This window comes from Maniola hyperantus, chromosome 10, assembly GCF_902806685.2.
Source record: "Maniola hyperantus chromosome 10, iAphHyp1.2, whole genome shotgun sequence".
Taxonomy (NCBI): Eukaryota; Metazoa; Arthropoda; class Insecta; order Lepidoptera; family Nymphalidae; genus Maniola; species Maniola hyperantus.
This window is the reverse complement of record NC_048545.1, coordinates 3,722,204-3,748,045: the sequence shown is the minus strand read 5'-3', so window position 1 is coordinate 3,748,045 and position 25,842 is coordinate 3,722,204. Positions and strand designations below refer to the sequence as shown.

The 25,842-nt window shown below is 36.5% G+C and overlaps 1 protein-coding gene across 1 annotated transcript in view; it reads left to right on the top strand.

Annotated features, from left to right (window-relative positions):
* The window catches only part of LOC117985730 (progestin and adipoQ receptor family member 4), a 59,571-nt gene that overhangs the window by 11,100 nt on the left and 22,629 nt on the right, over positions 1 to 25,842 (top strand). Inside the window, exon 2 of the mRNA XM_034972500.2 lies at positions 11,733 to 11,963. Within this exon, the coding sequence (XP_034828391.1) occupies positions 11,733 to 11,963 (231 nt within the window). The remainder of the gene's footprint in view (positions 1 to 11,732; positions 11,964 to 25,842) is intronic.

Below are 25,842 nucleotides of genomic sequence, written 5' to 3'. Positions count from 1 at the left end.
CTAGTTTTGTATAAAAATATACAAGTGAAGCTTTTTCATATACGAAAATAAATTAAAATATGATGTAATAGAAATGTACCTACTTATGTTTGTTTGTCATTTGTTCTTCAATCGTGCTACTTATTTTTTTCACACAGATTTAGTTAAAAACCTTTGAGTGACCTCTTTTTTATCTCAGAAGTTCCTACGAGAATTAAAAAAAACTAAATCTACGCAGACGAAGTCGCAAGCATCCCAGCAAACCCAAAGAAAATCTATGATTTTCTGGCCTCTAGAGCTACTATATCCATGGAAAAAATCACGTCGATCGAAAGTCAATAATGCGAAGATGGTATTAGACCACTAAAACAATTCATTAGGCATTCTCTTTTTAGCGTAACAGCACACGCCGCGTATCCGCTGGTTATTAATAAGTCAGCACGAAAACAGGTGAAAGTTACCTAATGTCGAGAAGTCGCTTTACTTTGGCGGCGTGCCAGGCCTTGTAACGATTTTAGGTTAAGGCTCTACGCGTGGCACTTTCTTCCCAAACATACGACCCAATTTTTGCCCAACGTTCTTAGATAACTTCGAACTATGCCGCAGATAATATAAATCTTTTTGTAAAAATAGGTCGCAATATCAAATAGTACAAAGTAAAAAAAAAAACCGCTTGCTCTGTGATGTATGAAAATGTAGGCTGTAAAGCTACGAGTTCCGATATGAATAAGTAATAAAATATGAAGCTTTTACAGCTTTTTCTACACGTGCACTGTGGTCTGTGCAACGTTAATAATTAATTCAGCTATCTTTTGTGTATATATTTGTAAAAAAATAACCTGAAATAAATATCAACGTACTACCAGTACAATAAAATGTTAAGTACCAGCTTTTCCCCGTGGCTTCACCCGCGTAAATATTTAGCTTTCATTAACATGCAATTTTTTTTCTTTAGCTACACAAAATTAATTTACTTTTTAGGCACATAACACAGATTTCTTGAATATGGTTTAAATGATTTCACATACTTAGATAATAATAGTTTCCGGGATAAAAAATAGGCTATGTCCGTCCCCTGTTGCATTCGGTTCTATTTTCAAATGAGTCCTGAAATACTCCTAGCACAAGCTTGAAGTATAGTTGAAAATAGAGGTATTGAGATAAGTGCTTCCATAATCCATGTCCACTTTTTCTTTCGTTTTCTCTTCATTGCTACTACTTTCTGGTACAAATAAAAATAAAATAAAAATTGACTCAAAAAATGGCATAGATTTTTTTTCTTAAACAGTAGGTCGATTGTCTAAAACCTGCATCAATCATTATTACAATCTCAATTGTTCTGATTGGCTGAATTTGAGCGATTTTTGATGCAACAATGCATTGTGGCCAATAGTGAGCGAGCATTAACCAATCAGAGATGATTGCGATCGTGACATTGTAGCTGTCAAACAACCGCGGTAGGGCCACTGATAAGTTATCGTTGTGCAATGGTTATGCATGTCTCTTCAATGTTTATGTTTTAGTTTTTAAGTTTTTGGTTCAAAATAAATGAATAATTAAAAATATTTATTCATGTAGGCCAAGGTGTGGCTTCTTAAAACATATCAAGTTATCATCAACTACCATATATACGGAAAGAGGTTTAAATTCTATTGAGAAGGGCCGTCATTAGCTGATCAAAATCAAAATTATTCAATTAAAAGTAAATATTTTCTTTCTCTAGTTTAACAATATTGCCTTTTCAATTAAAAAAAACCCCGGCCAAGTGCAAGTCAGACTCGCGCACTGAGGATTCCGTACTACAATCGTATTTTATCGACATTTTGCACGATAAATCAAAAACTATATGAAAATCTGTTTTAGAATGCACAGGTAAAGTCCTTTCATATGATAGCCATCTTACTTTGAAAGTCGAAAATAGCAATATTTGTTCATGAACACATTTTAATTTTTTTCTTGTGATGTAACCACAAATTCAAGGTTTTCAGATTTTTCCTCTAATGTCTGCTATAAGACCTACCTTCCTACTAAATTTCATAATTCTAGGTCAACGGGAAGTACCCTGTAGGTTTCTTGACAGACAGACAGACAAACAGGCAACAAAGTGATTCTATAAGGGTTCCGTTTTCCCTTTTGAGGTACGGAACCTTAAAAATATACAAAAGATGACAAAAATACATTGTTTTTGTATTCCAGTAGTATTTTATAGATGCAAATTGCAGCCAACTGGAGTAGGAGCGCCGAACAAAGCAATCTTCGTTGAGAGATCGCCCCATTTTTCACCTAAAGTCCTGAATGCACCGCCATTAATACACAATATCTCTGTAAGCTAAGAGTCAACAGCTGGAATAGCTTTACTTTGTAACACTCGTTGTAATGTGATCAAAACCTCAATAGCTCAACCGGTATAAGAGTGGACTGAAAACCGAAAGGTCGACGGTTCAAATCCCGCCCGTTGCACTATTGTCGTACCTACTCCTAGCACAAGCCTGACGCTTAATTGGAGAGGAAAGGGGAATATTAGTCATTTAATATGGCTAATATTCTTTAAAAAAAAATGAGATATTTATGTCAGTGGTTAGTATGGTATCTATTTAAAAAAAAACTTTAACCACAACTTAACATGTCATGGTAACTTAGATTGAATTTTAAGTTTTACAACTTACACTTGTCTGCGAACCATCAGCAAGATGGAGTGGCAGTGGGTGGGCCATGCTTGTCGTAGGAACGATACCAGTTGAATTCGAAAAGGCCTCGAGTGGAGACCGCGCTCTTAAGAAAGGATTTTCTGGAATTCCACCTGTACCCGTAGTATAAGATTTTACGTCTCACCAAACGTTTCTAGAATTCGAGAATCGAAACACAATAACATCAAGGTAAAATGGACCTAAAGAGCCTTGAATTGAAGTCAAAAATGCAATGCCACTGATTTTAATTTCGCAACGTTTCTGCTTGGAACGCTGGCTGTAGATGTGTAGACAAACTTGAGCTTTAAAACAAGGTATTTAAGATCCAGTTTACTATAACGCAGAAGTGTTTCGACTCTCGAATTCTAGCAAAGTTTGGTGTAACGTAAAATCTTATACTACGGGTACTGAGTGAAGCCAATACAAAAAATAGTAAAATAAGTAGGTACGCGTATGTAGTTCTATTTTATCACATAAATATACCTACTTCGATAGTAAATCTTGTTATTCATGTAGTGTTGGAGTAAACGATAAAAGCGAAGGTTGTATTATTAATTATTATTGTTTCATATCATAAGGACAGGAATGTTAACAAGCCAACAGGCATTCGTAGTGTATTCGTAGCGGCTGCTACGAGTGAGAATCTGCACGCTACGTTGCTACAACAAAATAATAATAATAATAATAATATAGCCTTTATTTACTGAAAAAATTACATACAATTACATTTTATCATAATATTCAGTATATACATATTTTAATAGTTGCTACAACAATGGTTAGGTAAATATTTGTAGATAGAGTGCCAATTTATTTATTACTAGCGACCCGCTCCGGCTTCGCACGGGTAGCTCATTACAATTTTCGCAGATATATCTTATTTAAAAATAAATACTAATGTAGCATATTATGTCACTCAGGAATAATGTAGCTTTCTACTGGTGAAAGAATTTTCAAAGTTGGTTTAGTAGTTCCAGAGATTACTTCCTACAAAACAAACTTACAAACTTTACCTCTTTACCTAAAATTAAAGTTGCATTTTATTTAATACCGTAAAAATGCCATTATTTAGGTTATGAATAACGAAATCCGTGGTGACTACCTAGGTAACAGATACTGTACTAGGAATTCTACCCTATTTAAACATGTTTTACATTACAATTTTTATAAAAGTTTAGTCTAGCAGTAGGACCTCCTGTCATAATGTTGTGATCGTATTCCAAAAGCTTTAAAATCGTCGGAAATAATGAGTTCAACAGGCTTAAACTACTTTTACTGATTTGTTTACCACCTCAGTATAGAATCGTATTTAAGGAGTTCGTGTATTGAAAATGTGTGTTTACATATGGACTCACTTCCGACAGCATTGTACTTATATAAAATTTAGGACTCTCTTTCTCTCTCACTTACATGCAGCATTTTAGCATGCCCAGCCAACGATGTGATTTAATCGTCCGGTTCGTCCGTTCACCTTTTGCGAGATAGATCCCCATTCCAAATGTCCGTTTAGAAGATTCGTTTCAAAAGTATATGTCCTTCCCCGGGATGCAAACTATCGCTGTACCAAATTTCGTCAAAATCGGTTGAACGGATGGGCCGTGAAAGGCTAGCAGACAGACAAACAGACAGACAGACACACTTTTGCATTTATAATATTAGTATGGATTATAAGGACAGAGCACAAAAATAAAATGCCGAACCGGCAACTTCAAAATCGTTTACGTTTACAGGTACAAAGAAACACCTTTATCCTTCTTTAACCATCTGAGCTAAACCCTTAGCTAATCGAAAATGCAAAAGGCACTTACGTACCCAAACATCAAAGAGATTTTATCTTTGAAAATTTCCTTCAAATGTCAGACCACCGCACCGCGTCTCTTTGTACGCGCTTTTACACTTACCTCAAAAAGTGCTAAACGCATTTATTTTTACCGATAGGTTGGTAATTAGAAATGAGGAGATCCGTAGGAGACTCAGAGTAACCGTCATAGCTCAACAGGTTGCGAAGGTGAAGTGGCAATGGGCACGGCAAATAGTTTGAAAAACTATGGCGACGTTCGCAACGAAAAGCGTAGCATTGGAAGACTTTCCACTTGGTGGACAGACGACATCAAATAAGTCGCAGGGAGCCGCTGGATTCAGGAGGCGCAAGACCGTGGCATGTGGATATCCAGCAGTGCACGTCAAAAAAGGTGAAGGGGGGACAAGATCCTGAGCACAATCTCCGAAATATAACTTTTTATTTTTGAATTGTTGTTTTGTTGAATTAACGTTCGCACTGTAGAAAATAGGTTAAATCCTTTGACAACTATTTTAAATCATTTCATGTTCCAGTTCTTGGATGAATTTCCAGTTTTTTCAACTTTCAAAAATGGCAATAGACAATGCAAACGCAGTTCGATATATTAACAGAGAACAGATTTTCCAGCGTGTTTTAACGTGAATGTTTCGCTAATGCAAACTCACGGTTAGACAAAAACTATTTCCCATGTATATATTGCACATGTATGTGGTTATATTTGTACATTGATAAATCAGTCGTTAGTTTATTCAATGTATAGATTATATGCGCATTCTGCATCAATAAATCAACTCTGCTATAAATGATATATCGCCGCTATAAACTATTGAATGGAATCGGTTTGAATGACAAAGCGTACTTTCTGTCTGAGATTATTTCGAACTGGGCATACATTATTTATCGCTTTGTTATAGGAAAGTTTAGTTCCATTTGATTTGTATCAAGACTTCTGCTACGCTTGTCACGAAAATATAAGATCGATCCTTTACTAATTTAGACAAGACTAGCTGATACGCATCTTCTACTTCATCGAAGTGGATTTTTTCTATTTTCCGTCATGCAAAGTATCTTTCGTCAAGATTTGTTGTGTCCAAGGTTGTGAAAAGGTTGACAGACAGATAGACATGTTAATATTAGTATGGATTAGAGATTAGGCGCGGAGCGGCAACATAAAATCTGTTTAATTTAGTTACATATTCATGTCTAAGCAGTTTCATGACAGGTGGTTAAATATGTAAAAGTTACAAAAGCAAAACGTATTGAAGTAAGGATTTATTCAAGTTGACTTAAAATATGTTTAAACTTAATAATTTTTTTTTTTTAATTCAGATACAAGTTAGCCCTTGACTGCAATCTCACCTGGTGGTAAGTGATGATGCAATCTAAGATGATAGCGGGCTAACCTGGAAGAGGTATGGCAGTTTTTATTAAACCCATACCCCTTTGGTTTCTACACGGCATGTAAGTATAAATACTGACTTGTGCAACCCACTTTGCTTTTTATTTGTGGTCAAAGTTTGTCGCTAAACGCAATATACCTACGTAAGTAACTTTAATCGTCTGTCATGCAATTGTACAATGTAAATGAGTAAGTTAGGCCAGTTCAAGGAAAGTAAACTGAATATTGATTATATACACCTACTTTCTATTTCTATTATTAATTCCATAAAAACGATTTTTATTTTACGTATAGCCTACAAAAATTTTTTGTTGTATGTTGCAATGAAATTTTTTTGTAGAATTGTTCATAGAATGAGCTTGTTTAACTAATATATACTTAGAGCGGACTTGTCCTGGCTTCACGAATTTTTCTTTCCTTCCTCAATCCTTTCTCAATCATCCTTTTCATTGCCTACCATCGTAGACTCCCGTAGACCACCGTAGACGTCAAAGCAAAGAATACTAGCTACTTACTACATTCACAATCAGATTAGCATTTACATTCAAATTCTCAAATTTCTAGACCGAGAAGTTTCGGCTAGTTTATCCTTTTATATTCATGGAGTTCACGTTCTCGTAATAAATAGTACTTAAACGATTTTATAATTTCGTAAATAAAACTGTAGGATACTTGTTTTTTTAGAAGTACTACCTTTTTGTGGTAGATTACTTAAGTTATTTTTTATTGTTCGTAATTTATCAATCTATACGAGTACGATTAGAAAACAATAATACAATATGTAGAAAAAATCTTGAGCTAATAAAACTCTTCTCCCTAAAATAACTGAGACGTAGCACAAAATGCCTTCGTTAGTCACAAATCCTTCATTCGCTTCAATTTTCATAAAAGGCTTTAACGAAAATTGAAATGCGAATTGAAACCTAAATGAAACCAAAAATATTATGTGAAATAGATATTCTTTGGTAGAAATAGAAATATTGTAAAGAGTCTCGCGGCTCGAAGAGCTTTCTATTTTCATTCGAAATGAAGAATTGTGGGACAGCTATTTTTCGATTAGTCTCGAAATTGCGGCGAGTCAGCTTTTCGCAATAAGGGATGAGAAATGGAAAAACAACGAACAAGGGCTTTCCAAACAATACAATCTGCCACCGAAATCTTTTTGCCCGGTTTTGGAAGTTCTCTCTGCTTTTGAATATACCTACGTAGTATATACGTACGTACCTAGCACGCAGAGTAAAACTTTGCAGTTATCTGGCAGTTCAACTGGCAGTCCAAATAAAGACCGTCCGCTCAGAATTAAGGCTCCCCCACACAGCCGCGTTATTATCGGTCGATAATATCGCATACGTTATTGCGATATCTGTTTTCAGTACATTTTGTATTAGGATGGTCATGTAGTTACACACTGCTGCGATAATACGTCCTACTTCCATTGCGGCGTTATTATCGCAGCAGTGTGTAACTACATGACCATCCTAATACAAAATGTACTGAAAAAGATATCGCAATAACGCATGCGATATTATCGACCGATAATAACGCAGCTGTGTGGGGGAGCCTTACCATGCCTAAAAAAACTTTTTAAAGCTTCAAAAAGTCCTTCAAAATGATCTAACACACGTACCTATATACTATAGCACAAAAAAAAACAACTTACGTATTTCTTGATGCATCTCTCGTAAAACACCACTTATGACGTACTTACGAAATAAAACAGAAATATTAAATTTCTGCAGAGCTCGAGCACGAGAATGCTACAGAATAAAAAGTTTCTGCTTCAGCTTTCACCGCATTAGAAAATAGTAAGCCACAATGTACATCTACGGAGTGAAGTTACGCCAAGGCGTAGCCTTTTTTTGATAAGTACTTTATCTCAGATTTTGATAAAAATCTAACTTAATAATACAAACCCGAAAGCAGCACGAGCGTGGCACAGTTCAAGCATGACCTACTTTATGCCTTCGCTTTATACAAACCTACCCATACTTTCATACGTTATTGTCACGTCTAAGTCATTACAATTCTATAAAATAGGTACATACCGAGATATAGTCTAGTAATTCTAGTATGCACATAAATTATAAATAGGCACTGACCTCTACTAATACTACTTGTTCCCTGGACCTACGTTGCTTTTCAAGGAACTTGATTTTCGTCATTTTGGTGCTGATAGTATAACGACCGCACTCACAAATTCTGATTGCGGTCGTTATAATTATTTTTTGTGCCGATTCAAAGCTATTTTCATTTTGTATGGCACTGCACCGCTTCCAGCGTAATGGAATAAGTCCATTTCATAGGTGTCACCTACAGAGCCTTTGCATAGTAACAAGCAGATAAGCAAAGCTAGCATTTGCATCCAACAATTCTAGTATTCAAACATTTCTCCACCGCGCTCTAATCTTACTTGCTACTTCCGACAACACGTCGTTGTGGTGAAATGGTGACTTGATTTATGGGCGAAGTTACGTCATATCTGCTCCTTGCCAGATTTTATACACAGAACGATCGTGTTTATCACTGCAGTGCTGCCACAGTATAATTATTATGCGTCTCTATTCCTCTCTCCTCTGATGGCTCCTATTCCTTGTGCATGTAAGGGGACGTCCATCGCAGCCCTCGTTTGGTATGTCCATCGCATGGGTGATTTACCACGTACTGTGGGTGTCCTCTACTCTTCTTCGAACTACTAAACATTCAATGGAGACATCCTTGCATCGATATGTGACCAAAGAAGGTGTAAATGCGATCCCGCATAGTAGAAGATAAACGCTGCTTGATGCCGAGTTCTTCGAGAATGGACTTGCTAGTCCGACATTCGATCTAAGATACTCTCAATATTCTTCTCCAGTACTTCAGTCTCGAGAACGACTATCAGAGACAGATAAATATAAAAATAAAGGGATGTAGAATAGAGAGAGATACAGAGAGATACTAAGTATGACTAGTATTAAATTTAAACATCTAATCTTACTCGCTACTTTCAACAACACAGCATTGTGGTGAATGGTGACGTGATTAATGGAGGAAGTTACGTTATATCTACATGAATTTGCTCCTTGCCAGCTTTTATACTTTGAAACATTACATAACTATACAAAGACAATCAAGGGTAAATCCACAATTGCAAAGTCAATTTAAGTTTAACACGTTGTGGAGTAAGTAGAATAGAATACTTATAGGTATTTTTATTCAAATAAACTTTTACAAGTGTTTTTGAATCGTCACACAATTTACCACCAAATACCAAGTTACCAGTCTCAGTATCACCTCGGGATGCTCCAATGTCGGGATGAAATGTATGTTGAGTGTGTTCTAGAACTGGTGCTCGCATGTACAAACACATTGTGCTATACAAGGTCTGTATTGGCGAATTATAGTAATAAGCAAATTAAGTTTGTAGCTCTATGTATATCATGGGCTTCCGCAAAATAACGCCTGCTTCTATATAACATTAAATAACTACACAAACTCTTCGAAATAGCAATAGAGACAATTTATTATAGAAACAGAGGTAAAGATAGAATAAGGGATAGAAATAAAGATGAAATAGAGATAGAGGGAGAGATAATATGAGTATTAAAGATCGAATCCTTGATTCTTACAGCATTGTGGTTCCTTGATTAATGAACGAAGTTACGCTATTACGTGAATTTACGTGATTTCGCTACGTGCCGCGAGCTTTTTATTTTCTTATCTCGAAACGCTTAAGTATGACATTTTGCGCAAAGTATTTGTAATTTCCTTTACATTAGATTTAATCTAGAGAAATAAAATGGTAAAAAAGGATTTAATGTTGAAATTAGTTTTATTTCTCCTAAAGAAAGAAATAATGACTCCTAATGAAATTAGGAATCAATTCAAATTATCCAGTATGGGTACTTAACCTGACAAATTAAATAATCCATCCATACTAATATTATAAATGCGAAAGTGTGTCTGTCTGTCTGTCTGATAGCTTTTCACGGCTCAACCGTTCAACCGATTTTGACGAAATTTGGTACAGAGGTAGCTTGCAACCCGAGGAAAGACATGGGCTACTTTTTATCCCGGAAAATTTAAGAATTCCCACCGGATTTTTAAAAACCTAAATCCACGCGTACGAAGTCGCGGGCATCAGCTAGTCTTAAATATAACGAAGTTTGAACCAGATCAGAAAACATAAGTCCCTAAACTAAAAATTGCTCACAAACAAAAATTCAAAAGTATTTGCTAATGAAAGTAAGGATTAAACTAAACTAAAAATGGTACGAGTCATAAAAAGCTTCCTTGTTTTCTCTAACGAATTGTTAGGTAAAAGCTTTAATATTTTTGTATCCATAATAAGTGCTGTACCTGGTACTACTACTGCTTATTATTTAACCAAAAATATATTAGAAACGTTTACCTAATATTTTTGTACTAAATATTACTAAGTACTACTTGGTCTTTACACATGTGATATCTAATACTGTATTTTGGATCCAAAAATATATAACTTTTATCTAAATTAAGAAGTATTTAAAAGCGTTTTATTTTTTACACCGGAATGAAATGTTGTGTTTTAGGACTCGTCGCTATTTCCTTGGAGCCATAAAATTATTAGTCTAAATAAACAAACAATACAAAATTATATCCTTGATATTTAGTGGACGCAAACGACCCGACCTGCCCATCGCCTGATGTTGTTGAATTTGATTAATGACAACCTCCATTATCACGCACTTTAGCTATGTATAACTACGTTACAAATTACTTACTTTGTTATTTATAAACTAAGACCGCCCGTGACTTCACTTCCATGGGAATTTCGAAACATCGACTAACAAAAAATCTATCCGCTCGCCGAGCACTATTAACATAAGTGTCGGTAACGCAACCTTGAAGTTTTTACTCATCCCAATATCAATATCGCCCAACGTGCCTAAAGAAATTTTCACTTTAAAAGATATTAGATAGGGCAAATTGCCAAAAATATTAACATTAAAACCTATTAGTAAGTACTCCCAAAAAACTTCCAAATGTTTGAAGTAAACTGCAAACGGTCCATTTCATTAATTTTTAGCTGTTTTTTGCCCATTTCGACCTGGAGCAGAAAGTATTCATATAGAAACGAGCCTTAATTGCTAGAGAGTTAGCAAGCTGTAAGTGTGTTAAGTGTTTACGCGACTTTTGACACAGTAATATGGCTGCACAATTTTTATAATGACGAGGCATTTGAAATATAAAATTTGCTTACCACAAAATGAATTAAAAGGCATCTAGAGACATCATGTTATGTCGCCGTCATAAACCGTTATTATTCATCTAAACCATGTAGACATACTTACGATGCAGTAAGTACATCTATCTACTTACTATATATGAAGTCGAGAGCGATCAAAATGGTCTTCCACGCCAAAAATATAATATGTAGGTATATATGTACTAGCTAATCTCCTCCTAAAGCTCCATCTTATAGATTGCAGTGACACTAATAATTAAATTGTTCATCGAAGGCAGTGACAGTCAAATACTTTATTAGCTTTAATTATTTATTTATTGGTACCACTTGCGGGACTTAGCGAAAGTAGTTTACTTTCGCTAAGTCCCGCATGGCAACACGGTAGCGTGTACCCCTCGCGTGTTTATTCTACGTGACGATTTGTAACTTGTAAGAGCTCCACCGTTTCTGGCCACCCTTTGGTTGCCATTCAACTTAAACGGTAGTTTTACCATCAGAAGCCTTACGAATTGCCGTAATTAAGTTTCAAAACGCGAACAATTTTGTTTGTAAAATGGCCTTATGTTATTACTTCCTTTACCAAAATATTCGATTCCAATCTTCCTCCATAGGCAGTTTGTAGGTTAGCGAATCTTTTTTAAGCTATAATTTTCTTTCCAGGTGTATCCCTAGTCTACATACTGGCCGTCCTACCCGGTTTGCTGCCCTGGGGAAGCGGTAGTGGAGGTGCCGGTGCATGGTTCTTATCACTATGTCATCTCCTTGGAGCTCTGGCGCCCTGGTGTGGTTCGTTCCTGTACCATTTGTTCATGAACCACACGCAAGGCGCCAGTCTGTATCACCGGCTGCTGCAGCTGGACATGCTGGGCATCTGGGTCAGTCAGAGTATCGGTGAGTGATATTTTTTTGTCTATGCCATCTCCTCGGGGCTTTGGTGTCCTGGTTTTATCATAATCAACCCATCGCAGACCCATGTATAGTTTCTGCCCACAAATAAGCACGGGTCTTCTCTCAGAATAAAAAGGGTTTTATGTTATTTTTAAAAGTTATAAGGCAGACATTCCGATACACTGTTGTGTCATTTTCTACATTTCCATGAATAGCAATGTTGTTCCTCTTCCTACTCTGCAAATTGCTATTATTTACTTACTTGATTATTATCAGACATCTATAATAGTACCTTGAAATACAAGGTACTATTATCCAATGTAATCTATAATAATTGATTACTTTGTTGCACTTCAGATATTACTAAAATTGGATGTAATTTTTTTTTAAAAAGTCTAAAACCAAAAGCTTTGGTGCAATTTCCCTTGACTTTTACCCTAATAATATTATCTCTGTTATAATACAGTTTGAGACCATAGTCGTATCCTAATGCTTCAAACATACCAAATCCTATCAGTGTTTTTGTGTAGGTACTTAAATGGCAAAAATCAATCTATTACTATAGTAGCACTAGTATTAAAGGCAAAGTAGTGTTAAGAGAAGTTTCAGTCTTCAACTCTTCGTAAAAAATCATATCTTTTTAAAACGTCGTCTTTACTTACACTGAAATATTAGATAAGAAGTCTTCCATATAATATTACAGAATCAAGTTGGAGAAGACAGGCATGAAGGGTGACATTTAATTAAGATTTAACATTGTACTTAGCGCTTAATTAATGACTGTGGAACCGTATGGCGTCTAGTGAGGATAGTCACAATAATAATTTATGGTACCAAATTAAGCTGTTACCGTGAGGGATGTAGCCTATAATAGTTGTAACAGCGCATATCAAACGATCATGATGGCTAAACAACGTTGAACCTAATCGTTAACTGGATGGGTGACCGACTGTGGAGGTCCAAATATGGCCATTCCGCTTAATTAATGACCGTAGAACCATATGATGTCTACTGAGGATAGTAATTAAGCATGATAGTAATTCATGGTAGGTACCAAATTAAACTGTTATCCTTTAATTTCTTTTTAAGTTAAGAAGTAATGTTTTATATCTAAACATATAAAAGGAAAAGGTGACTGACTGACTGATCTATCAACGCATAGCTCAAATTACTGGACGGATCGAGCTGTAATTTGGCATACAGATAGCTATTATGACGTAGGCATCCGCTAAGAAAGGATTTTTGAAAATTCAACCCTTAAGAGGGTGAAACAGGGGTTTGAAATTTGTGTAGTCTACGCGGACGAAATCGCGAGCATAAGCTAGTTCTATATATAGGTATACAAGTAAATGTGCTCATACAAGATTCATCCAACGCTTTTTGCCTACCGGAAATTCTCCTCTTCACCGTTTTTAGGGTTCCGTACCTCAAAAGGAAAAACGGAACCCTTATAGGATCACTTTGTTGTCTGTCTGTCTGTCTGTCTGTCAAGAAACCTACAGGGTACTTACTGTTGACCTACAATCATGAAATTTGGCAGGTAGGTAGATCTTATAGCTGACATTTGGGGAAAAATCTGAAAACCGTAAATTTAGGGTTAGATCATACAAAAAAAATTAAATTGTGGTCATGAACTAATAATTAGTATTTTCAACTTTCGAAGTGAGATAACTATATCAAGTGGGGTATCATATGAAAGGTCTTCACCTGTACATTCTAAAACAGATTTTTATTTATTTTTATGCATCATAGTTTTTAAATTATCGTGCAAAATGTCGAAAAAATACGACTGTAGTACGGAACCCTCATTGCGCGAGTTTGACTCGCACTTCCCGTTTTTTTCTTTGACATATGCCACTCATCGCAGAGGAAAATGCGAGGGTATTAAAGTAATAATTTATGATTCAATTTAGACGAGAGCATACATAATGTTGATGTCACTTTTCACAGAATCCACGTATATACCTATATGGGTATAGTGCCCCTACCATCTAAATATTATACATACCTATATAGTATATGTATACTTATTTAGTTAGGTCTAATTCTATGGACCCTACACTCACCTTCTTTTCTTCGCTCGGATTCCTACATCCAACCTATCTAAGGTACCTATACCTCTACGATCGATGTGGGGATTCAAAATATCCCGCTGCGCTGGCTGGTTATTTCATTCTTTTCCACGGAACAAATGTTGAATTTGGTCAAATAAATCTCGAAATGATTACCTGACCTACCAAAATTCCCCTAAGGTGTGGTGTCCCGCTGAGTATACGGATACATAGGTATAAAAGGAGACACTGACAGACTGACATCAAAATAATTATGACGTGTTCGAGAACCTACATAATATAATCTATCTATCTACAGTTAACATGTGCCAATTTTCCACCGGCAAATAAAATTAGTAAAACATGTTGATGAGATGAACTTTTTTCTTTGTTTATTTTTTAGGTTACGTGTACCTTTTTTAAACAAGGTTGACTAAATTACAGCGTAGGTATTAGCTGTAGCCTGTAACAAACTAACTTTATGCTCTAACTAGCTTATTACCGTGACTTCGCCCGCGTGGACTACACAAATTTCGAACTTCTATTTTACCCCTTAGGGTTGAATTTTTAAACTTGAAGTCAGTCAGTCAGGACTTTAAATTTTATGTATACAGATATGCCTACGTCAATTTTAGCCCGATCCATCTAGTGGTTTGAGCTGTTAGTTGACATAATATAAGTCAGTCACCCAGTCAGTCAGTCAGGACTTTGAATTTTATAATGAAGCGGTGATAGCCTAGTCGTTAGGACCTCTACCTCCTATTCGGGGGGGTCCACGGTTTGATCCTGGGCACGTACATTTTGGAGTTATGTGCGTTTTAAGCAATTAAATATCACTTGTTTAACGGTGAGGATAAACATCGTAAAGATATGTATGCCTTAGAGTTCTCCATAATTTTCTCAAAGCTGTGAAGTCTGCAAATCCGCTTTAACCAGTGTGGTGAACTATGGCCTAAACTCTTCTCATTCTGAGAGAAGATTGGACCGGCAATGATAGTGAATATCCAAGTATGTACCTACTTATAATAATTAATCTACAAAGTTCGAAACTAATATTGTAACTAGTAATAGGTTTGCCAATTTCAAACCAGCTTTTGTTGTGGTTTGAAATCGATTTGCTATATTTGTTACCGTTACTAGATACAAATATTTGATTACTTATTTATATTATTAGTACTATAGAATTCCCGGATTTAATACGCGTGGATTTAGATATACTCCGTACAAAATGACTCCTCACGCACCATTTTAACTCTATGGGTCAACTGTCATGTCAAAAGTATGGTTCACCATGGGTTCACCTTTAAAATAAGGACTAAAATCATTTAACATGAACTGACTCCCTTTGAAAAAGGACCCCGGATGGTTTCGAAACTAGTCGGGCTAGCGTCGACTAAACACGTAAATAAAGCCGGGTGTGAGATATGTATAATTATTAACATAAAATTTGACACAAAAAGTTTTAAATGGCGCAAGAGTAGTTAAATTTTACGCATATAATTAAAAATCCCGTGGAAACTCTTTCTAAAACTCGTAAGATTTTTTACACCTTTACTACCTGTTATCTCCCAAAGCCACCATGATACAAACACACATCCAAGCAAACGTTCCTCCCAGGTGTGGGGACAATACGCAGATAAATTTTCAGCTTTTATAAAATAACGAAGGTCTAGCACGCGCTGGCTCTCTCTCTCTATGATGGTCAGATATGGTTGGGTTTAAAATTGTCACTAATACTAGAATTCATTTAAGCATAGCTATAAATGCGGAAAAGCATGTTTAGTAACCGTTTTAATGGAAAGGCACCCTAAGATCACTTATTGCTATATAGCTTGTGTACATTTCAAATTAATGTTCTACTTAGTCTATGTTTGTTCTAGACTTCTTTGTGTGTAATATATTTATATCACGCCGCGATACCCTAGTAGTTACGACATCCGTCTTCTATTCGGGAGGTCGGGGGCTCGATCCCGGGCACGCACCTCTAACTTTTCGGAGTTAAGTGCGTTTTAAGAAATCAAAATATCACTTGCTTTAACGGTGAAGGAGAACATCGCGAGGAAACCTGCATACCTGAGAGTTCTCCATAATGTTTTCAATAGTTGTGGTGACCATGGTCAAACCCTTCTCATACTGAAATGAAAAGAGACCCGTGCACTGGTAGTGAGCCAGCTATGGGTTGATCATTTCATTTCATTTCATTTTATTATAGATACTTGATATGCTTACAGCTAGTGCCAAAGCGCATTACAAGTTAGACTTATGACTAATAACTTATACCTACTATTCAAACAAATACACAAAGGTTCTTATAAGTGATCTACACATGAAATAAATTGATTTATATTTGTATTGAACACGTCTAGGCTCTGGTGCTGAGCAATCAACTCATTTAGCATGGAAAGTGCGCGGAAGGTTGGCGCACTTTCAGCATACCGCGTGCGGTACGACTTTATCATGATGATGATGATGGTATTTATATCTATCTAGAATCTCAGCCAGAAAGACCGCGGCACATAAAGCACCCCTAGCTGGGGGAAGGGGTTATCCGTAGGGGTAGGGGTAAAATTAGGAACAAACATCTGTTCCGAGATTCAACCCGTACGAATGAAAGTTCCCCCACGGGTGTAACTACGCGGCAGGATACGTTGTCCACCGCAATTTCACTTCTAATGAGATTCCATTTTTCATGCCGAAGTACAACTAGTACTTAGGTAAGTAAGAATGTTATATCGGCTAGCTTTTGACTATGGCTTAGCAATTTTACCGTATAAACTAGTTTTAAGTAAGTATATGCACATTTTTTTGTTCCCAACGCAAACGTAAGAAATGTTTTATTCAGAAACTATTAACTGCAGAGCTGGCTGAGCTATAGAGCTGATGTAAGATACAATAAGTCAAAGGTTACCTGGGATTTAAAAAAACCTATATCCACGCGAATGAAGTTGCGGGCATTACCACCATAGGTATATACCTAACTACATATGGATAAATAGATAGGTTTAGTAATAACAAGATACTTAGCTATGTTTTTAACTTTTATTATAGGAGTTGCGTGATAATAAATTAATAATAATATTAAGATAAAGCTAGCGGTATTATTGACAGAAAGAGTAAAGGCAGGTCCAGCTCCATTTTACTGAATTACAAAAACAGTATTGGTCCTCTTATTATTCAATCAGGTTGAAAGTCCTTTGCGGTATATCTCTGTTCTACTTACTGGATTTCATAGGCCTCTTGTAGAGACACGCCTTGGTCTTGCACCGTCTGAATTCAGCGGCTACCTTACCTGGGTTGTTAATTATTAATTAACGGAGGAATGCGGCAAAGCAAATGAAAAAACGATCGATTCCCTGCATCGCTAATATGCAAGCAGACAAGGTGTCGACAGCTGTACCACTGTACGTCCATCTAATTAAATAGTCAATACAGAATCGACTGGAATAACCTACTCTACATAATAGTATCTACCTACCTTACTATTGTAAATAAGTACAGTGTACAGTGTAAATAAATACTACAGTGAGATGATGCTCTTGATATTTACGGACGAGAGCCGGCTTCGTTGCGGTCGTAACTCGTAGCACCTATAGTACCCGACAGGTCGAGATGGCGATCGGGGTATGAGGCGAAGAAACGCCCCGCACACCCGCGCTCGCCCGCACTGAGATAGCGTGGGGGACCGTGCGGGGTGGTCCTGTCCGATTGCAAGCTCAATCTGTCACGGACTATACATACCCGAATGAAGGATCCACTACAAAGCAAAATCATAAGTTTGCTCTGCCGACTTGGCCGGTCGGTATAATCCCCCCCCCCCCCCCCCCCCGTTTCCCCTGTTTTTATTAAACCCATACACCTTATCGTTTTCTACACAGAAGCGTACCGGAACGCTTAATCACTTGACGGTACGGTGGTAAGTAGCCAAGGTAACAGCCCACCAGACCAGCTAGACCAGTAACAATTTAGGAATTACAAATTCCCAAACTGTCCCTGCCGGGACCTCCCACTTATAAACTCACAGACTCACCACTGCGCCAGGGAGGTCGTCAATAAATCTAACAAATAACCCACTGTACAGTTCTTAAGTTGTAACTCGGATAATCACTTCCATAGTAACAAAACAACTTTTTATTATAAGATAATTTTTATTGTGTTAGGTATGAAATTGGTTTGGATTACAATATGTATGCAGTATAATTGGTATGCATAGTTGCATACACAATTATTAGGCACAATATTATAATTATTTACGAGAATAATAAAACAAAAATTATTATTATTATCAAGAGGAAAACAACATTGCTTTTATAATAAACAATAATTTTCCCATAACATGTTTATTGTAATTATATTCCTAGTACCTATTGGTAACTATACAAATTGTATTAGGTATTATTGCAATGCGCTGATAAAGTCATCTATGCACGAAGCAATTAATTATATATTTTACATTATGGCTCGCACCAATGCAGTTCGCACATACATCGAATTCGATCGTTGGCGGAAAGGAAACTTTAGTCCTGCAGGATTAATATAGAAGATATAAATATCTTCAATGTTGATAGAATTCAAGCGTCGAAGCAAAATAATGTGGCTAACTTCGTTGTAAACAAAAATGACACGTCTGAATCTATTGCTATCCCTTTCATAATGTTGCTTGCGGAAAAGGATAGCACTAGATTTAGACCCGTTAATAGTTATTAGTTAGTCATAGTTTAGTTTAGAGATTGTGTACAAGAGAATCGGCCCCAATGTCACAGTAAAACGGACCTAAAGATACTTGATTTAAGGTCATGTATTCAGTAGGTGTACCCCGAATATTATTTCGCAAGGTTTCCGCATGGAGCGCTAGCTGCAGAGCATGGATGAATTTGAGCTGCAATGCCCGACTGCGGCGAAGCACTAAAGGAATTTAATGTATTTGACCTGTATGTATGTCCGTTCATATTTCCGCTCAAAACTACTCAACGGCTCAACCGATTTTGATAAATTATAGATACTAGAGTCGTCTTGATGGCGCGACTCGCGAGTGTCACTGGATCAAAATTCTTTAAAAAATCAAAATGACGGATTTTATGTGGATTAATGTGCGAACTGAAAAAGATGCAGTGCATACAAACTACAGTCAGGGTTTTTTTTATAAACTCTTTAATGACTTTTTTGATGTTAATGTGTTTCAACTTCAATTTCCCACGATCACGCAAGCACAAAAACGTGAGCGTAAATTGTGCCCACCAAGTATCAAAATATTAAATTCAAGTAGGTAAGTAAGTAGAGTGGCGCAGAAAGATCGTTTTAAAAATTAGTTTTCGTTCCAAGAAAATCAGTTGCGTTACATTTTCCAAAAAGCCTCATCCCTTCTGCAATTTGAAATAATCCGTACGTTCAAATTCGATGTGTTTGCGTGGACTCCATACAGTAATAAATTCAATGCTGTCTCCATAAGTCATTAATTAGGTTAATCTCGGCTTAATCGTGATTGCATAAATTATCATTAGTCGGGATATAATTGAGGTAACTATTCATATAATTATGTTTGAATTTTATAATACTTTAAAAATATGTGTAAACATGGTACGCAACTCACAGATATAACATTGGCATTGTCGTAAGCTCAACATCAGCTTCTTTATAGTTTTACTAGCTGATGCCCGTGACTTCGTCTGCGTGGACCTAGGACCTAGGACTGTCAGTCCGTTGGCAGGCTGACAGACCGTCAGTCTGTCAGCGGACTGTATCTCATGAACCGTAATACCAAGTTGAAATTTTCGCAGAGTGTCGATTTCTATTGCAGCTATAACAACAAAACCAAGATGGCGAATTTTAAAAATGGCCGCCATGCAAATTAAAAAAATTAAAAACAGAGTGTAACTCGTACTTGACCGGTTTTTTTATTTAAATGATTTTTAATTCAGTTCAAATACAGGCCAAGCCATAGCAGGAACGTGTCCCCAGACGTACATTGTAACAAACGGCAGGCTGTATCTGGGTCACCTTATTGAGCCGCACGCTGAAGCTTAGTACAAGTTTACACATCTCGACAACATCATATAACTATAACGTCGGAGTAAAATGAACTTAAAGTAAACTTTTACTTTCTTATTCATAAAAGTTTCTTATTCACTGAAAAAAAAAAACTTAGGTTTTAAAGTTTATTTTCGCACTACTGATTGTTGTTTCACAATGTTTCTGCTTAGGGCGCTGGCTGTTGATATATATAAAGATATATAAAGTCAGTTAGTCGGACATACTCTGAATTCATTTTTCACTGTTTACTAATGACAAATTTTATTAATTGTTAATAATTTAGTATTTTTTAACACAGCAAACATTTAATGTTTAATTTTTTATTTCTTTTGGCACATTATGTTGTGAGTGATACCTATTAATAAGTTGTATATCAAATAATGTGTGTGTGAGATAATGTCGATAACATCACCGCAAGCTGAGGTGAGAACCACTGTGTAGATGTGCTTACCAAAAAAATAATGAGCCTCATAGCGTGATAGCAGTGGGAGATATGCGGACTTAAAGAATTTATTTAAAACGCCAGTGTAACAACCCTGCTCACAGCTGATTGCGGAAATGAACTCGTAAAAAGCTTTTGTGGATTCGAAGGACCGTTTGAATGTTTGTCAAGTTTCAAACGGTCACGAAATAATCCATGACACTAACCAAGTATTTGGTACTACATACCTTATTTGTCTTGTTATATGATTCGACGCGCTGTATAATTATTTTAGGATGACAAGCTTTTATATACCTACTCGAAGTCTTGCAACGTTATCGAAATGTGCAATCTCATGCTAAGGCTGCTTCCCTCTTCCAGCGTCGCTATCACGATTTGCGCTGAAGTAGCTCTCCAGAGAAACTATTGCACTCTTAATTAAAAAGTTTAGCGGACGGTAAAATTGTCCGATTTCAATTTTATTTTTCTGTGCTAGTTGGCAAATGAGTCAGTTCATTTGGCATGCCGATAGTTATTATGACGTAGACATCCGCTAAGAAAGGATATTTGAAAATTCAACGAAATTTGTGTAGTCAACGCAGCCGAAGTCGCGGGCATAAGCTAGTTATTAATATTATAGTCATAATATGAAACAGGCATCAAGTCTGATCAAGGCGCGAGCATACCCACGTAGTGGAAGAGTACGTTTTTAAAAGTTCATTTGAATAAAAATATCTCTATCGTTCATAAAAGTCTTTGCCTAATTTCTAACTTCCTTCCAACTGCCGCCAATGCTTAAGACAAACGTAAAAGGATCCAAACTTAATTAATACCTATTTTACTCTGATAATTTTATTCTGTGATCAAAAAAAATTACTAAGAAAAGCTTGTAACAAAAAACTAATAATACCTGCCTACAACAGGGGACAATTAGGTGCGTAAAAAATAAAGAAACGAGAAAAACTTTGTTCAAAGAAATATTAAAGTCTTTGTAAGGCCATTACTTCGTCCGGATATCTTACACTGAATACTAAAGGAGTTTTTTCATGCTTACGGCACTTGAGTATGAACGTCCATTTTGTTTCACATGATGTCCTCTCAGGGATGTACGATAACTGGATAGTGGATGTTTTATTTAGCACATTAGAGACGTTTAATCGTGGATTATCTAACAGGCGTTCTTTTTTCAACGTTCTTATAACTGCTCACTCTCTCTCTCTCTTTCTCTCTCTTGCTCTCTATATGCTCTACTGAATATATTTTTTATTCAATGACAAAGTACCTTTGACTGCATTCACACCTGGCGATAAGTGACTTCGATCGCTATACACTTTGTATTCGTCAGCACTAAGGAAAACCTACCGTTGAACGGTTTACTTCGTCCAAAAAGAACCATAAAAGCTCAGAATCTTATAAACTCCTACTTGCTTTCTATCCATTGTTGCACCGGGTGTTCACTATATCTCTTACATAATGCCGCAGGGATGTGCAGCATTGGTTTAACGACAGTTTACAGAAAGCAATGAAACTTTTATGCTCTTTTTAGCTGTAATAGCGTGCCGTAACAGCTCACATACACCGTTAGCTTAAAAAGCTTATTACTTAGTAAGTAGTTTATTTTTGCTTCATAGGTAGAGTACAAATAAGCTTTTTCGTTGTAAAGATTTTCCACTGTCTTGGGAAATTTCAAATATGCAAGATTATAATAATATACCTACTTGAAATCAATTTGTTATGGACTATTTAAATATTCATCTTTGGCAAAATTCGATCTAATCTACATGGAGTCGGGCTGATTAGAAATTCTAAAGCTTTATTTGTGTTATTAAAGGCCAATTTGATAAAATTAAAATATAACTACAGGCCTAAAAGAGACAAAAATTCTTTAATATTAAAGGTCGAAAATTTGGCCTTAATTAGTTTTCTCATTCCTACATCCCCAAGATTGCCTAGACGTGACAGTGGTTCAGATTTTGAATGTATAATTTTTACATCTACATTCATTATGATCATTTCAGCCTGTGTACGTTCACTGTGGGCATAGTCCAATCCAGCGTCACTACGCCTAGTCTCAGCATTGCACATCTAGCCATTTTCCGCCACTCTATGTCGCCAGTCAGTCTTGTTACAAGGCTTGCCATCTTCGACTCTCTACATTCAAGCAAAGTAAAAGTTACTATAAGTACTTTGCGTTGTATTTTATAGCCATTATAATATAAAGAGTACTAGGACTTCTATTTCAACGTCATCCTCGTAACTTCATCCGCTTGAAAGTCCACAATGTTTCTTACAATGGTCACTGTTGTTCAAAGTTTATAACAAGCTATGAAAGTTTTATACAATGTGGGGACAGAATCTCGACATTTCCCTCATGACTAAAACGAAAGTTACAGTAGACGTACCTACTTATAGTCAGCGACAGGTTAAGATGGCAATCGGGGTATGAGGCGGGGGGACGCCCGTCTTCCGCATGTTACCCACGTTCCCCGCACCGAGTTAGCGCGAGGGCTGTGCGGGTGTGCGGGGTAATCTCTCCCCGATTGCCTTCTGTCACGTACTATAACAACCTACTATGTTGGTACTATGGAGGAAAAGAATAGTTGCTCAGAGATTTAGGCTACAAAAAGCATTACCTCTAGGTATTTCTAGTTTAGGCATTCACATTTCTTACAAAGCCCGTTTAATTGTTATGCAGATAGCAGATTCCTTTGTCGCTTTTAATCCAAGTATATAACGCAGCAGTGAAAGTTTATACAATAGTGCATCGGATTTTATTAAAGCGACATTCTCTATTGCGAGAACTAAAAATAAAAACAACAGGTGCAGTTTTATCAAGCGTGAAAATATTTATTCCAGTCTAAATGTGAGTGCTACGAAAGCTTACACTGACACAAAAAATAGACGTATTTTTGGTGCCGTAGGTGCTGTAGGCTTGACGTAGCACTACGAGAATGATACTATAGGTTATTATCATCACAAAGCAGTGTACCAATCATTATTTTAAATTTATTATACCAACAAATCCTCCTAATTCCTAGTTTGTTATTGGGTTACTTTGGCAATAAACTAAAAAGATGTCATATGCACTGAATGTGATAAAATATGATGCTGCCGACCCTAATAAATATTTCTGAGTGATGAACACTAATGTTTCTAAAAAAAGAGAGCTACTCGTATATAGGACCAAAGGTTTTAGTTAACTTAAAGTTTGGCCTTAGCATTCATAGTACCAGCATTCTTTTTTAAGGATATAATATTTTTTTGAAACTATCCGCATTTTTGACGATCTGTGTTTCCTACCAATTACAACCCGAGTATCTTTAAAACAAGAGAGAATAGGCATCTTCTAGGTAAACGCGTCCCATCTTAGGCCACATCATTACTTTCCATCAGTTGTGATTGTGGTCAAGCATTTGCCTGTAATGAATTTAAAAAAAAATTGTAGTTAATGGCATATTTTTTTTTACAAACAGTGTACGGGTATACAGTTTTGGCAGAATGACTAGAGCTGAAACTAGGCCAATAGATTCTGGGAACAACAATTCTTAGAATAATTCTACGACGTCCTAACCATTTACTGCCGATAGCACTCAACTAATTTTTCAATTATTCTGTCTATATACCAAAAAATATATTTTTTTCATTCGAGAAATACTTAAATACCGAACGATTCTCAGACATTTAATAAGCACGTTTCAGAATTACCACGATTGAGTAAATTGAAGGGCCCTTTGATAATACTGGACTTTATTGGAGCACTCTCAATAATAGAACCTTTTGTCACATTTCGACGAAATCTCCTTAAATAACCGGCTTTAACGCCTACGTTATTAAAATATCATAGTTTATGTACCTATATTTATACATGTCTCACACCCGGCTTTACTCACGTGTTTAGTTGACGTTAGCCCGAGTAGTTTCGAACCCTTCTGGCGTCCTTTTTCACAGGGACTCAGTTCACGCACGCGTCGCGGTTGAGACTGCATTGTATAATTTTTCTAGATCTAGCATGCTCCCGTGACTTTGCGTTAAAGAGAAAACCTAAATCCACGCGAAGTCACGGGAACATGCTCAAACTCAAAAGTAGAGATCTACGTAATACAGATATATCTAGTAGATTTTATACGTAGGTAGCAATGATAGCCTCTCCTAATCGACCGGTTCGATCCCAGGCACGCACCTCTAACTTTTCGGAGTTATGTGCGTTTTAATCAATTAAATATCACTCGCCTTAACGGTGAAGGAAAACATCGTGAGGAAACCTACATGCCTGGAGATTATGTTCTCAAAGGGTGTGTGAAGTTTGCCAATCCACGCTATTCACTTCATCCTTGTCATCATCATCGTGAGGAAACCTGCATACCTGAGAATTTCTCCATAATGTTCTCAAAGGTATGTTTTGTTTTTTTTTGAATCATGATGAAGGAAAACATCGAGAGAGATATGAGAGTACTCTATAATATTCTGAAAAGGTGTGTGAAGTCTGCCTATCCGCACTTGGCAAGCGTGGCGGTACATGGCCTTCTTGTTCTGAGAGAAGACCTGTGCTCAGTAGTGAGCCGGCGATGGATTGATGACAACTCGATTCCAAAAAAGATTGCTATTTTAGGTATCTTCGGTTACTTGACTTTGATCTCTTTTACACCAAACTAACAATAGCGTAACCTTTTCGATTTTATTGTGCCAAGGCCGTCGGCTGCGCCCACCATTATTCAGTTACCTATATCAGGGACCCTTGTAAGAAAATTGTTCTAACCACTGCAGTTGCTCAGTTGGCATTCACTCTATGTTACGTAAAGGTCGAAGCTTTAAAATCTCGGTTGTAACTGCTTTGTTGTAACGTGTAACATGGTTAGGTATATTTTTACTTCTTATAGATTGCACTACATAGTAATAATATAGTATAGTATAATATAATAATATAGTAAAACACTAAATGATGCCGCTGATGATGATTCATCCGCGTGGATTTAAGATTTTAAAAATCTCGTATGAACTCTTTGATTTTTCGCGTTTTTCGGGATTAAAAATTGTCTTTGTTGTCACGCCTCTAACTATACTAGCTAGGTATCTATGCAAAAAATCAAATCGAACCGCTATCCCGTTGTGGAGTGATTGAAGGACAAAGCAACAAACACATTTTCTCATTTTAATAAGAGTAGGGCGTAGTGGCAGGGATATAGATTGTATTTAGCCATGGAACTAAGAATCAGCTAATAGTATTCATTTGTTCTGTGCAGGGAACTAGAAATCAACTTAGCTTATCTAAATAAGGAAAAGCTGACTGACTGATCTACCAAAGCACAGCTCAAACTACTGGACGAATAGGGCTGAAATTCAGCATGCAGAATACAGATTTCTCTTATGACGTAAACATCCACTA